The sequence below is a fragment of the Tinamus guttatus genome, unplaced genomic scaffold, assembly GCF_059628265.1.
Source record: "Tinamus guttatus ecotype Peru unplaced genomic scaffold, ASM5962826v1 Tinamus_guttatus_pri_ptg000242l, whole genome shotgun sequence".
Taxonomy (NCBI): Eukaryota; Metazoa; Chordata; class Aves; order Tinamiformes; family Tinamidae; genus Tinamus; species Tinamus guttatus.
In genome coordinates this window covers 925,992-940,145 of record NW_028288776.1, presented here as the reverse complement: position 1 = coordinate 940,145, position 14,154 = coordinate 925,992, and the positions used below count along the sequence as shown (strand labels likewise).

The 14,154-nt window shown below is 38.2% G+C and overlaps 1 protein-coding gene across 1 annotated transcript in view; it reads left to right on the top strand.

The window, feature by feature from the left end:
- PKN2 (protein kinase N2) overlaps nt 1–14,154 on the top strand; it is a 50,055-nt gene that overhangs the window by 34,628 nt on the left and 1,273 nt on the right. Inside the window, exons 4-21 of the mRNA XM_088526042.1 lie at nt 1,121–1,238; nt 2,687–2,832; nt 2,930–3,143; nt 4,521–4,706; nt 5,001–5,110; nt 5,584–5,727; nt 5,870–5,945; nt 6,273–6,447; nt 6,715–6,844; nt 7,270–7,424; nt 7,510–7,585; nt 7,660–7,751; nt 8,411–8,587; nt 9,102–9,164; nt 9,318–9,394; nt 10,830–10,972; nt 12,158–12,265; nt 14,071–14,151. Coding sequence (XP_088382168.1) covers nt 1,121–1,238; nt 2,687–2,832; nt 2,930–3,143; nt 4,521–4,706; nt 5,001–5,110; nt 5,584–5,727; nt 5,870–5,945; nt 6,273–6,447; nt 6,715–6,844; nt 7,270–7,424; nt 7,510–7,585; nt 7,660–7,751; nt 8,411–8,587; nt 9,102–9,164; nt 9,318–9,394; nt 10,830–10,972; nt 12,158–12,265; nt 14,071–14,151 — 2,271 coding nt within the window. The remainder of the gene's footprint in view (nt 1–1,120; nt 1,239–2,686; nt 2,833–2,929; nt 3,144–4,520; nt 4,707–5,000; nt 5,111–5,583; nt 5,728–5,869; nt 5,946–6,272; nt 6,448–6,714; nt 6,845–7,269; nt 7,425–7,509; nt 7,586–7,659; nt 7,752–8,410; nt 8,588–9,101; nt 9,165–9,317; nt 9,395–10,829; nt 10,973–12,157; nt 12,266–14,070; nt 14,152–14,154) is intronic.

The window sequence follows — 14,154 nt, the reverse complement described above, 5'->3', positions numbered from 1 at the left end:
GCTATAGCCAAAGTGTGGTAATTATCTATACTGACTATTGTAAATTACTCTGATTTGGTATTGCACAGGCATTGCAGTAAGGCAAATACAGCTGCCTTAAAATGTGATGCCCATCAATGGCACTCTTTCTCATCTCCTCTGGTATTGGTACCACATAAAGTCCAGCTTGCCAGCAGTGGCATCTTGCATGTCCATCCCGGAACATGTAGAGAGCCCTGCAGCAGCCGGGCACACACACGAGCTGCATGTGCAACAGCCAGTTGAGCTGTTGGAAGTCCTGTCTCCTTTAGCTGGAGAACAGAAATAGTGCGCTGAGAAATACTCTTACCTTTGTGGGTGACTGTCCATCAGCCTCATGGTGAAATGGCATTATCGTTGGTTTGGCATTCCACCTGCAGAAACTTTCACTTCCGATCTGCTTTTTGTGTTAACTGCTTTTGAAAACAGCAAAGTGTTTAGCAGAGTTTATTTAGATTAGAAGCAGAGTAATTTAAGTTGCTGATGAAATAGCTAATAAGGTAACCCTTGCGTATTGAAGCGAAAGGATCTTCAGTTTTGATTTTTCTCGGGAAAACATTACAGAATTACTTAAGAGGTGAATATATATGTAGCTGTACATTATGTAAGCTGTACATTATGTATGCTAACTCAACGTTTTATTTTTAAGATTGAAATTTGGTCAAATGAATTGGGACAATGATTTTTATATCTCCTCTGTTTGATTTGTCTTTTATAGTAGCAGGATTCTTATCACTTGCACGGTGAACACGAGTCATTCAGCATAACATGCAACTCTTTTGCATTTGATATCATATCTTCAATATCATTACAGAATATTCAGCTATGCATGTAGTGTTTCTAGATCATAACTACTTTATCCATCTTTAAAGAGATACTGTTTCCATGGGGGTGTCTTATAGTCTTTTATCGAGGAGAATATGCCTCTGTCCTAACTGCATTTCTACTAATATCATAGTGCAGTTGGTTGAAGTGGTCTCCTGTGCTGAAAGATGTACAATATAATTCTGTTTTTTATACTGCATGCTTTAGGACCAGAACTAGATAACTACGTGTATATTTTAATGAAGAGTTTACACTTCTTAACTTTTTGTTTTAATAGGATCGAAAACTTCTTGCCACAGCTCAACAGATGCTCCAGGACAGCAAGACAAAAATAGAAGTTATAAGGATGCAGATTCTTCAGGCAGTCCAGACCAATGAATTGGCTTTTGATAATGGTGATGGAGTAGAAAAGTCCTACAAATCTTATTCATGTCATATAGAGATGTACCTATATGCACACAGAGCTATAATAAATTTCTAGTAGAAGGAGTTTAGGAAAAAAAAGTATGAACTGAAAATGGCCAAAGACTAGACATAACCCTTCATGTACTCAGATGCCAAATAAATCTGACTTTACTTAAGCCAAAAAAAAAAATAGGTTTAACATAGAGAAATACAAAATCTCTATCCTGTTTATTCCTTGCACAGTCTGTTTTGGCTTCATGCTCATTGTCTATATGTGATTTCTTTTGTCTTGACAACAAGTACTTTTCTTTAAAGCATAAATCCATTTTTTTTTAAGACAGGTCTGTTTTGAAACATGCATATATGCTACTTTTTGTAAGTAGTTTTATACTCATTTCTAGGGAGTTCTATAATAGCCTGCATGTGCTATGAAATTCTGAGCATATGGGTGCATCTCTAACTCCTGAACTTCATTATGCATCTCTTTGGTTATTGAAGCTGTTCCCTGAAGCTCATAATCAGGGTCTGAAGATCTTCTAGCTAATGAAAAACTTAGTGGTTTGTGGTTTTGTTTTTTTAACACTCCATCTTAGCACAGGGCTGTTGTGCATGTTGTTTGCTCAAAAGAGGGAGGCACCTTCCAGTCTACAATTCTCAAGGGAGTTAGCAGCAAATGCAGGTGAAATGTGCACCTCTATGAAGGTGTATTTTGTGCTATCTGTACGTAGGTAGTAAAGCTAGAAGGGCCCTGCAAATGCTTTTTGTGCATATTTTACTTTTAGAACATTAAACAGCAAATAATATTCAGGAACCTTTCTAGTTTTGGTTAAGAAAGAAGTTGGCATTAGAACTGTTAACGAAATGATTTGGGGAAGGCAGTAGGTGAGACCTCTTATGTTCTCCATCCTTGCAGAAACCAGATACCTTTGGATTTAGTGTGATGCAGAAGAATGATCAGACATTGATCAGGGATCTGCATAGGTATAGATCAGTTTGAAAGATAAATTCTCAGAGCATGGTCCTGAAAGATGAAATTCCTGAAACCCTGTCCTTGGCACCCAAAAAATATTGGGGAGGTTTGCCTTTCTGCAAAGTAATTAGTCCCGTAACTTCCCTGGAGGGGCATTCTACTCCTATCCTCTGGGAACTGAAGCTTTTCAAGGACTAGGACCCATTTACTGAATTGAAACCCTGATCACTCTTTTTTTTTCTCCTCTCTCTCTCTCTTTTTTTCTTTTTTTTTTTTCTCTTTTCACATGTAGCTTAAATTTTATTATTGCTTTTATTATGTACTGTAAGATTTTTCTTTTATGACTTACCAAATTTGCATTTATTTCTTCATTCCTTCTGCATGTATGTGGAAGGAAGGGTTAGAAATTGAAGAAATTAAATAAGGAAGCATAATTTTCAATGAAGATTGTTTCTTTTTTCTTTGTAGCAAAACCTGTGATAAGCCCTCTTGAACTCCGAATGGAAGAATTACGGCATCATTTTAGGATAGAGTATGCAGTAGCAGAAGGTGCAAAAAATGTGATGAAATTACTTGGATCTGGGAAAGTCACTGACAGAAAAGCACTTTCAGAAGTAATTCTTTTTGTGTAGTTATAATTTGAGATTTTACTTTGAATGTTTTCTTTGAGCAGGGGTGGAACTAAATGTCTTACTTTTTCTATTCAAAAAGGCTCAAGCGAGATTTAATGAATCAAGCCAGAAGTTGGACCTCTTAAAGTATTCACTGGAACAAAGATTGAATGAACTTCCTAAAAACCATCCCAAAAGCAGTATTATTATAGAGGAGCTTTCGTTGGTCTCTTCACCCACTTTAAGCCCACGTCAAAGTGTAATATCTACTCAGAACCAATATAGTACCCTGTCCAAACCAGCAGCTTTAACAGGTAGGTCTTATGGGATTTTTGTTTGTTGGCTGTTTAAAACAAGTCTTTAATGCCAACATACCTGACTATTTGGGGGTATGCTGGATTTACTTAGCAAGTTCACTGAACTTACTCCGTGAGTTGTCAGATATGAATTACTAGCACAGATGTTTTTTGTTTCCTAGAGAATTTTATGTGCAGTTGTTAAACTAACTGTAACCGAGAAAGCTTGTTACAAAAATAATCTGTGGTTCAAACATTATTGCTCTTACATGTGTCTAACTGAAGTCGGTTACTGTAGTACCTTAAACCAAAAAGGGGAACTGATCTTTTCTGGCAAGCTGCAATGAAAATAAAATGGAACGAGTCTGTGTGTCTTGCATTTTGGTCCAGATAGATAAGTAGTAAAGAAGAAAAAACTTCAAAACCTCAGACCCTTGTAAAGTCACAGAGGAATGAGGTTCCCTGTGATAAATGTGCAGAGGCTCCCCTCAGATGAGCAGTGGCCACGGATACAAAATAACACGCGTTTGGTTTAAAACCACCTTTGTAGTCTTTCCCTGTAGCCCATAATCATGCATCAGATGAATCGGTGACAGTTGCTTCCTCTTCAAAGAAAACTTACTGATACATATAAGTACTTTTTAAACAGAAACCTGAACAAAGGCCGTGTCCTTGTAAAGGCCTTAATAGTTTCACTTTCACATTAGCTGCACAAAGAGCTTTTGTATTGCAGTGGCTTTAAATGAACAGTGTCTTTGTATTCTGCTTCTAACATTTTGTGGAAAAATGGATCAGTACTATTAGCACAGCTTTTTAAATGCTTTTATTTCTACGCATTCAAGTCCTTATAGAAACTTGTAACCTTTTTCCTTTTTTTCCTGAGCAGAGTTTAGAAATGAAGTATTCCCTTACCTTTTAACCAGCTTGGGGATCCAGTACTGTCTGTATAGCATCATATTCATCACTTATAAATATTGGTTCCAATGAGATGACATTTCTTTTAGTTAGCACGATGCAAGTCCTGTGTTCTGCAGCTGACCGAGGCTGCTTTTTTTTGTTTGTTGTTTTAGGTTGGCAGAAGTTTTTGTTGGCCTTTGTAAGGGGAAAAAGGTGCCGGTCAGAGATGATTGTTCCTTACTGAAACACTAGCTGCATGGGCGCTTCACATGGTGGACTTTCATGCTTACCTCCAATTTGACTTCATGCTAATTTTCAGCAGCTCTTTCCTATCTTTTATCAATGTAGCCTTTATCTGATAATGCTGCTGTATTTTGTAGGGGTCAGAGTGTGAGCCATTGCCAGAGAATGAGTTTGTGGTCATTCCCTTTGCACATTAAAGGAGAGAGGCATTTTTGTTTGTTTGTTTTTGATAAACAACTGCTTATCTTGTTCTAGGTACCCTGGAAGTTAGGCTCATGGGCTGCCAAGATATTCTGGAAAATGTCCCTGGTCGATCAAAAGCCACATCGATTACATTACCTGGTTGGAGTCCAAACGAAGCCAGATCATCATTCATGAGCAGAACCAGTAAAAGTAAAAGTGGGAGTAGTCGAAACCTTCTGAAAACTGATGACTTGTCCAGTTCAGTATACTTTTATTCAAACGTTTTATTTACATTCTAATGTGCTTTCTCTATTTTTGCAGTTAAAAACACTGAATTGATTTGAAGTTTTATATGTTTTTTTTTCTTTGTTATTTCTTTTATCCGTTGATGGATTAAAAAAGCCCACACCATTGTGCCCTTAAGAACCAGTTAAATATGGGATTACTTTTGGCAGGGGCAGGAGGGTGCAGAGGGAGAGAATTACAGAAGATTTTTTGTTTGCGCAAAATCCTCTTAAATCTTTAAGCTGAGTTTGTGTACTTTGCTTGCAGATGAAGTCTGTGCTGTGCTGAAGCTGGATAACACTGTGGTTGGTCAAACTAGCTGGAAACCTATTTCTAATCAGTCATGGGATCAAAAATTTACACTGGAACTAGACAGGGTAAAGATGTGGTCTTGCGTCATTGACAGTTACTGTGCATGTTGTAGATTAATTTCATGTTGCTTTATATCAGTGCACTTTTGTTCCTCTTGTAACAGTTATTCAGATTACCTGTGTGTAAGTATTCCTATCCTTAGCAGAATGAGTTCCTTAGCCCTAAGCTATTAAGCTGGGCTGGAATCCTAATATATCTTGTGTAGCATACAGTCAGATCTAGTATTCTTATCCAAGACCTATATTGGCATTTTTTATTTGAATATTGAAAATAACACTCAAAATGAGATGAAATGCTGCTGTCATCCTAGTGAAAGCATGTTCATTATTGCCAGTTGGCACTGGCACCTTTTTAAAATAAGTTCTGTATCTTCTAGCTTGAGATCCTAGATCTTAAGACTATATTGAGTTTTATATGGTTTCTATGTAACTTGTGAAACTTTATTAATAAATAATTTCCTGTGTGTTTACTGTCTTAGTCACGTGAATTAGAAATTTCCGTTTATTGGCGTGACTGGAGATCTCTGTGTGCGGTGAAGTTTCTGAGGCTGGAAGACTTTCTGGATAACCAACGGCATGGCATGTGCCTCTATCTTGAACCGCAGGGCACACTGTTTGCAGAGGTAAGAATATTTCCATAGAGAAGTTCTTGAGCATATTAGCATGTTTTATATTGCAGAATAGTTCAAGAAGTTTTGCTTGAACTTCTAAAAAATGTGTTTTGTTCTGAAACTTCAATTGTAACACACGTTATTTGAACCGCAGGTTACGTTTTTTAATCCAGTTATTGAAAGAAGACCAAAACTTCAGAGACAGAAGAAGATTTTTTCAAAGCAGCAAGGTGATTTTTTTTTAATATAAAAATATAAAATATAGCTTTAAACAAAAATGTAGCATTTTATCATGAGCCCTGATGTTTGTCCATGTATAGAATCTCGATAATTAAATTTTTGGCACAGCATTTTAGGAGTGTTTTTCTTTAGAATTCTGTATTATGCATTACCATTTAATGGTGAATAATTAGGAAATTCCAAGAAATATGACAAATTCAGTTTGTTCTTCATAAAATATAAACTGATGAATTTGGATTTTTTTTTAATTATAGCTTTTGTTTATAAGCAAGAAAATTATTTGTACTCTTTTTTTCTATTATTCACAATATCCACAGGCAAAACATTTCTCAGAGCTCCTCAGATGAATATTAATATTGCCACTTGGGGCAGGCTGGTGAGAAGAGCTATTCCTACGGTAAATCACTCTGGCACCTTCAGCCCTCAAGCCTCGGTACCTGCTACAGTGCCCGTGGTTGATGCGCGTCTTTCTGAACTAGCACTGCCAACCAGGTTGGTGCCATGTGCAGTTTTTAAGTCCTTTTTAAGAGCAAAAGTAATGGTAAAATATACCCATGCTAACATACACATAAAATCTCTCTATTCTATAGAACTGAAGACATTCTAATGTTTTATTTTGGATATTCCTTTCGCATATATATGCGTGTACATGCTCATACACGCAACTTGCTTTGGGAAAACATCTATATAAAGTGCAGTTTTAAGTTGACTATCAAAACTTTCCGCTGTGCATTGAGAAGTTATTTATTTTCTTCCTAGTGATTCTCCTGTAGCCAAATTGGACTTTGAACTTGAGCCTGAGCCTCCACCTGCTCCGCCCCGTGCATCTTCCCTTGGGGAAATATGTGAACCTTCCTCTGAGCTACAGGCTTCTGACACATCAGCTCAGGCAAGATTCTTTAAGAATTTCAGGTTATATGCTTTAATAAGGTGTATTTATGATGCATTTCTTCCTTTATGTTTTAGAATGTACTTTTATAAGTTGCACATACAGAATTGTCTCAAAAGAATGCCCTGACCATGTACCGTAGCAAAACCTTCCTGCGGTCAATGTCTTTAATCCTTTCTGTCACTGTGTGGTTCCATCCTACAAAATACAAAAGCCTAAAATCATCATAGTAGTCAGTGAAAAAAATCTCCTATTAATAAAAGAAGTGAATGACTGAGGGAGTAGTTGTCATCAGAGGTTATTGAAATCTTGCTTATCTGCCTACACGTAAAGTGTGACATTTTAGATTGATCATTTCTTTCGTATGCTTGAAGTGAAAATTTCTGCACTCAGCTGCTTTAGCAATCTTTGTTTTAAATCTTCAGACTTCTGTTTCTTTACAGGATGAAGTAACAGCTCTTGATTTTGAGAATGGCAGAAATAGTATTGTCCCAAAACTACAGCCTGAAATAATCTGTGAGCCTGATGCTTCACGTTCAGACATAAAATACAGCAATATCCGAGAGCCTGAAGATAGGAGGTAAACATGCAGTTGTTTTGTTGCTATTAATAATGTTTCTTAAAGTTAACACACTTGGATTGAAGGTTCTTTCTTATTTACACAGAACACAACAAAGATTTCAATTTAGTCTGAAGGATTTCAGATGTTGTGCTGTACTAGGCAGAGGACACTTTGGAAAGGTAACTTTCTAGCTAAGAATTTGTTTTAAAAACTGCACATAACTCTTAAATAAATCACTTATTCTCTGTTTTAGGTGCTCCTGGCAGAGTACAAAAACACAAATGAGATGTTTGCTATTAAAGCCTTAAAGAAAGGAGATATTGTTGCTCGTGATGAAGTAGACAGGTTAGTTTTTTGTATGTTAAGTATGTATTATTCCCCCATAGGAAGTAGTGAATAGTGAATTCTTGCCCTAGGAAAAGTGTAAAACTTTGGCAAAATCTCAATTAATTGTTCTAGTTTTACAAAATTGTTCAGTCTTACAACTGCCTAATTCATTTGACCTGTAGGAAGAAAGCTAGCTGAATTATTATCCAAGTATCAAGGAGAAATAATCAGGAATAATTATATATATTTTAAAAAGTCTATAGCATTACTATCATTTTACCACTTCTTGTGTGTTGTGCATGATTAAAATGTGAAGTAGATTGCTGATGTTTCATAATATTGATACATGTTCAGGGTAAGTGGATAGTTGAATGAAATAGGGACAGCATTCAATTTTCAAACTGCTAGATTTCTTTTTTCACTCGGGAAAACCAAATGCAACTTCTTGGAAATACTGGCATCAACCTATTGTTTGTGCTGGTTCTTAAAAGCATTGTCTTAAACACAAAGTTCATTCTCAGGGTTGTGTTGTTGGTTGGTTTGTTTTATTTTTATTTTTTTTTTATCTTCAAGAACAGAGGGAAAAGCACAAGGTTTTAACTACTAAACATATTTTACAAATTGAAAATTTGTGATTCAGGATTAAGCATTAAATTTTACTAATTCTCTGTTTGCAGCTTGATGTGTGAAAAGCGAATTTTTGAAACTGTGAATAGTGTAAGGCATCCCTTCTTGGTGAACCTTTTTGCTTGTTTCCAAACTAAAGATCATGTTTGCTTTGTAATGGAATATGCTGCTGGTGGGGACCTGATGATGCACATCCATACTGATGTCTTCTCTGAACCAAGAGCAGTGTAAGTGTTTGTTAATTGTGGCATAAGGCTAAAGACAATTCTGTGTTTCAGTGGACAAGAACTAAAATATTTAGTACCAAATGCCTCTATATTAGATCCTTTCAGAAAGTATTATCTTAGTCTTAAAAAGGATCAGAGATTTTGTTAGAAAAACATATGTGCAAGGTTAATGTGCTTTATCAGAATTCAATGCAAGTGTGGCATATGCAAACATTTAATGTTTTGTAATAATTCATGGGGAAAAAGATTACATGAAAAGGCTAAATTAAAAGCTAAGTAGCCAAGTTGGAGATTCTTCAGTACTATGGCATTGGGCACTACAGAAAATGTCTCCCTCAGCCCAAGGGAACATGCTACACCTTGAAAACTGCAAGTTTTGTTTGAACATTTTACCAAATAGTTTTGAAATTCTTGAGTTGTTTAATTTTTAGCGAAAGAAAATAATGATGAACTTCACATTTTTGAAAAGCAGGACTGAAATCACTGGAATTGTAACTTTAACTTTTTTAAACAGGTTCTATGCTGCATGTGTTGTTCTTGGACTTCAGTATTTACATGAACACAAAATAGTGTATAGGTAAGTAAAAGCGTATTAGTTAGGTATTTTTTTTTTTTTTTTAAAAAGGCATAAGTAGCGAGTAAAGACTCTCCCAACAGCTGATTTTTAAATGTTCTTAATAGCAGTGAAAAAATATCAGTGATATTATTTTATTCTGAAATGTTCATTTAGAGATTTGAAGTTGGATAACTTACTGCTGGACACAGAAGGCTTTGTGAAAATTGCTGACTTTGGTCTTTGCAAAGAAGGTAACAGCCTTTTATTCATAACTTTTTTTCCAGTGGAATTCAATTGCCTTGCCTGCTTTGGACTACTTTTTCTTGAGATTCTTGAAGTGCCCAAAGCATAAAATGTTATATTTACCCCATGTCATCTGAAGGAAAATACACATTTCTGGGTTATATATGCACAGAGATTGTTGCAAGTCCCAACAATTTCCCTTGGTAGGGAAATACCTCCCTTTCTTAGCCTCCTTTCTTAGTTATGTTACTCTGACTTCATGTCATCTTTGCTTATTTATGAGACATCCTGCTGCTGTTACACTCAGTGCATTTTCTTTTAGTTTGTTTCTTCTTGTTCTGAATATGTTGACAGTGCATAACAAAATCAGACACCACTCTATACATCTTACATTTTTTACAAATTCATTACTTAATTTCTAATTCTCAAATAGTTGGAACTCTAAGCATATGGAAGGGATGCACTAATTACTAAGATTTTATAATTAAAGTACTAAGTAGAAAAACTTCTCCCCAAATAACTGCCTACCATCGAGCTGCTGGCAACTGTCTTTCAAAGGAAATACAAAATAGATAGAGCAGAAGTAACTGCAGATCTTACTGTCTGGGTTGGGGAAAAGCCTTTTGGAAAGTGCACTTGAAGAGAACATCTTACAAGGGCTGTTTCCTTCTCCAGTCTCTATAACCTGCCCTCCAAATCTATCACTTCTGTCTTAACAGAGAAGAACTGGATAAATATGGGTGGCAGGTCAAGTATTACTACTATTTTTAATATCTTACAGCAAGTCATGTGACTATGTACAAAGCTCTAAAAATGACAAAAGGGAACAAGGACGAGGAAATTTTGATTTACTGACTGCTACAGTAGTTTTATTCTGTTTTTATTTGCCAGCACTGCAGCTCTGTGGGGTCAGTGCTGTGTCTGTCCTGCTGGTGCTACATTCATGATTGTGCCCCTCTTCCCAGCTTCTGCAGGGCTTATTTTGTTCATGCACACTTGTTGTTCTGCACCATTGCTATATGGAGCTCAGTCAGTACAGAAGCATTTGTAACAGGCATGTTTGACCAGGCTAAGAATATTAGGGTTTTCTTCTACTTGAAGAAACATAATTTAAGGTTTGGTTTGTATGGCAAAGATGACATGATGACAAAGCTGTTACTGGAGGCTTATTTTGGCTCGTTGCATGTAGCTGGGAATAGAAAAGCTTACAATGAACCCCCTGGAGCAGGGTGGGAGGAGAGAAGAGCCCAGAAACGTTTCCCCTGCCCATTAGACTGAGGCTTCAAGACTGACCTTGGAACTGCAGCCTCACCCTGAAGTTGCTTTGGAGAGAAGTTTAACTTGCTGAAGGAATGAGGTATGGAGTGGCAGAGGATACTGCTTGCTTCTCATTAACTGTGTTTTTTTTTTTTTTTTTTTTTTTTTTTTTTTTTTTTTTTCCAGGAATGGGCTATGGAGACAGAACAAGCACATTTTGTGGCACACCAGAATTTCTTGCTCCAGAGGTGCTGACAGAAACGTCCTACACGAGAGCAGTAGATTGGTGGGGTCTTGGTGTGCTTATCTATGAGATGCTAGTGGGTGAGGTAAGTTCCAGAGCCTCCATTCAAGCACAAGATAGATACATATTTTTTAGTTGTTTGTTTGTTTGTTTGAAGTGATTACCTTGAAATTTCTTTGAAGAAAAGAAAAGCATAAAAACCCTATGAGTGGCTGCTTATGTTCCATCGGTTACCGTAATGCTATAGATATCACTGAGTCAAGCCATGGGCTTGAATTGTCGGCTGCTGTGGTATTGAATGAGCTACAGCTGGTGCAGACCTTAGCCCCTGGACTTCTGCTTTGCTTTTAAGTACATGATTATGCTTTAAATGGAATTATGATAATGGGACACTAATATCTGAGTCCTCAAGCAATAAAACGGCACGTTCCAGCACAGGGGCACAACAGGGGCTCCCTCATTTCCATCACCAAATCTGTTAGGGAGGCATTCAGATATGACCATAAGTCTGCTTGGACTGAACGCAACTACAGATGGCTTCTGCTCTCGAATGATTTTGGGGAGAAAATCAGCTCGTTACCTAGTTTGAATATAACTGAACCTTAACACAAAGAATGGGATAATTGTGTAAAGTTATGCCCAATGCAATGTTGTTTACTGTTTGAGTTGCACATACATGAAAACAGAATAGCTCTTTATATGGAGCTAGGACAATGTCAATAAATGTTATTGAATAGTTATTTACCATTGCATATATTGCCTGCCGGTCCATTTTGTTGCACTGTCTCCCAGGTGCATGGCAGTGCCTTACATGCTTACAAACCTGGAAAAAAAACCCCTATCAGTTTGCTCAGCACTTTCATCTTTTTTTTTTGGGCGGGGGGGGGGGGGGGAAGAAAATATTCAACCTTCTCTTCATTCCGTTTCAAGTTTTTGTTTTGTTTTTGTTTTAAAGTCGGGGGGGAGCAAGCTCATAATGTGCAGATGACAACTTGGACCTCTTAAACTCGTTTCAGTTGTAACATATACTAAACATATTACAAAAACAAGTCAGACTTGATCAGGCACCTCAAATCATAGTTTGTCAGTAAAAATCAAGGGCTGTTATCAGCTTGTCTTACATGTCTGCAATGGGAAAACTAAAATGGGATTAAGACATCCTAAAATCTAATTTTATTTTCTCCAGAAAGGAACAGTGGCAGGTGAATAGAAGTTGCTTTCTAAAGTTCTTAAGCCTTTTTAATGATTGTTTTGATTACCATCATTGCAGTCTCCCTTCCCTGGAGATGATGAAGAGGAAGTGTTTGACAGTATTGTAAATGATGAAGTAAGATATCCACGATTTTTGTCTACAGAAGCTATCTCTATAATGAGAAGGGTAAGAATATAATAAAACTATTAGAATATTATCCTGCTTTTCTTCTTTTCTCCTCCTGCATTAAAGAGACTAATCACTTTTGTGAGGAATGAGATACATGTTTCTTTTTCTTTTTTCTCCTTACATTAAGTTTCAGACTTTCTTTGTTTATGGCCTTAAATGAAAAATTGTCTGCACCTTTTTACTTATTTTTTTCCTAGGAACAAGCCTTTCTTTCTGAAATATAAAATATGAAAACTCTTTTTTTTTTTTTTCCCTGAACTTATTTTTCCCTCTCTTCTTTCCTACCTCTAACTAGAGAAGTTCATGTTTCTCTTATTGGCAGAACGCTGGTGTGCCGACCTACGTGGTAGATTAACAATGTCACATGAACATTTGTATTCGAAGACTTGTAAATATGTTGGTTTGGTTCCAAGCGGGCAGGGAACGCCCCAGCTGTGGCACCTGCGGTGCTGCCCCTGCCAGAAGGGCTGGTTTGGGCAGCAGTGACCCCGAGCCTGGGAGCCACCTCTCCCCAGCGCCCAGCCCTGCCCCGCGGCCGGGCAGTGCCCGAGCAGAGCGCGGCAGCCGTTACTGACCTGCAGCAAGGGCTGAGGTACTAATGTGTTCGGCAGCTGGAGCCGAGTGCTTCCCCCAGAAAGAGTGTCCCTCCAGAGGAGGAAGGAAAGGTTTTAATGGAATATCTGGGAAAGATATTATTGTGAAAAGCCACAATGGCAGGATACACAGGGGAAAGAGTTGCTGCATGGCACCCAGAGCACGTGTGCAGGGAGCTTTGTGCTTGCAAAGCTGGTGGAGCTGTGCCTTGCACGTGCTGCTCCCAGCTGAACTGGACGAGACTGCGGTCTCGAACATGGGGTAAGTGCACAAGCTGTGCCTGTTCTGAGAGAGGGGAAAAAAAAAAAAAACAAAAAAAAAACCCACTAACATTAGGGCCTGGACTCTGCTTGAGTGACTGCTCACCTCAAACATTGCCCCTAAATTCATTCTAGGAAAAACAAGATCTGCTTGAGTGTTGATTTGATCTTGCTCACTTGAAGGACAAGATATTTTTAATATTGCATATATGAGCAAAAAGGAAGGAAACTCTCCCCCATGTGGTGCCCGTAGCAGGTGTTGCAATGTTCTTGCAAAACTTTGCATACTTGATTTTTACATGACAGAACATACTCTATACTGAGCTACATGGGCAACTATTTCAATCTACACAAAGTTTTTTATTACAGAATTTACCTATTTGATATTTAGATAAGGATTCTTATCTAATGTAGTAGATGCTTATTTTTTGATTGCTGCATTATCAATGTATCAGCTCAGCCTGGTGCTGGACTCCCTGCCCAGAACGGTGACGGAGCAGCAGGGTTCACAGCGGAGCTGCGGCACCTCCCTCCGCTTGAGCCCAGCGCCCTGCGGCGCTGCCAGCAGCCCAGCTGCTGTGACAGAGCTGGCCCGGGAGTACCCGAGTGCATTCACCAGTATCCTCACCCCTGTGCACCCATACGGGGCACGAGTGGCACAGCCGGCCAAGGTGCCTCAGCCTGGGCCGCTTGGGGCATCTGGCCAAGCGACGGCGCGAGATGGGAGCGAAGGGCGCGCTAGTGCTGCGCCTACGTACACACAGAGTTTGCCTTGCCCTTTTGGTCTCTGCAGACCAAGAATTTTCCATGGGTCAGGCAGTATGAATGCAACTACCTCTGTTCTCCTAACATTGTGTTGCCTCTTTCATACACAGTAGCACTCATCCCCTCCTAACTCTACCCCACACTCTTGAATTCTTGTGCTAAAAATTTCACATGTTTTGTCAGCTCCTACGAAGAAATCCAGAGCGGCGTCTTGGAGCTGGGGAGAAAGATGCTGAGGATGTGAAAAAGCATCACTTCTTCCGGGTG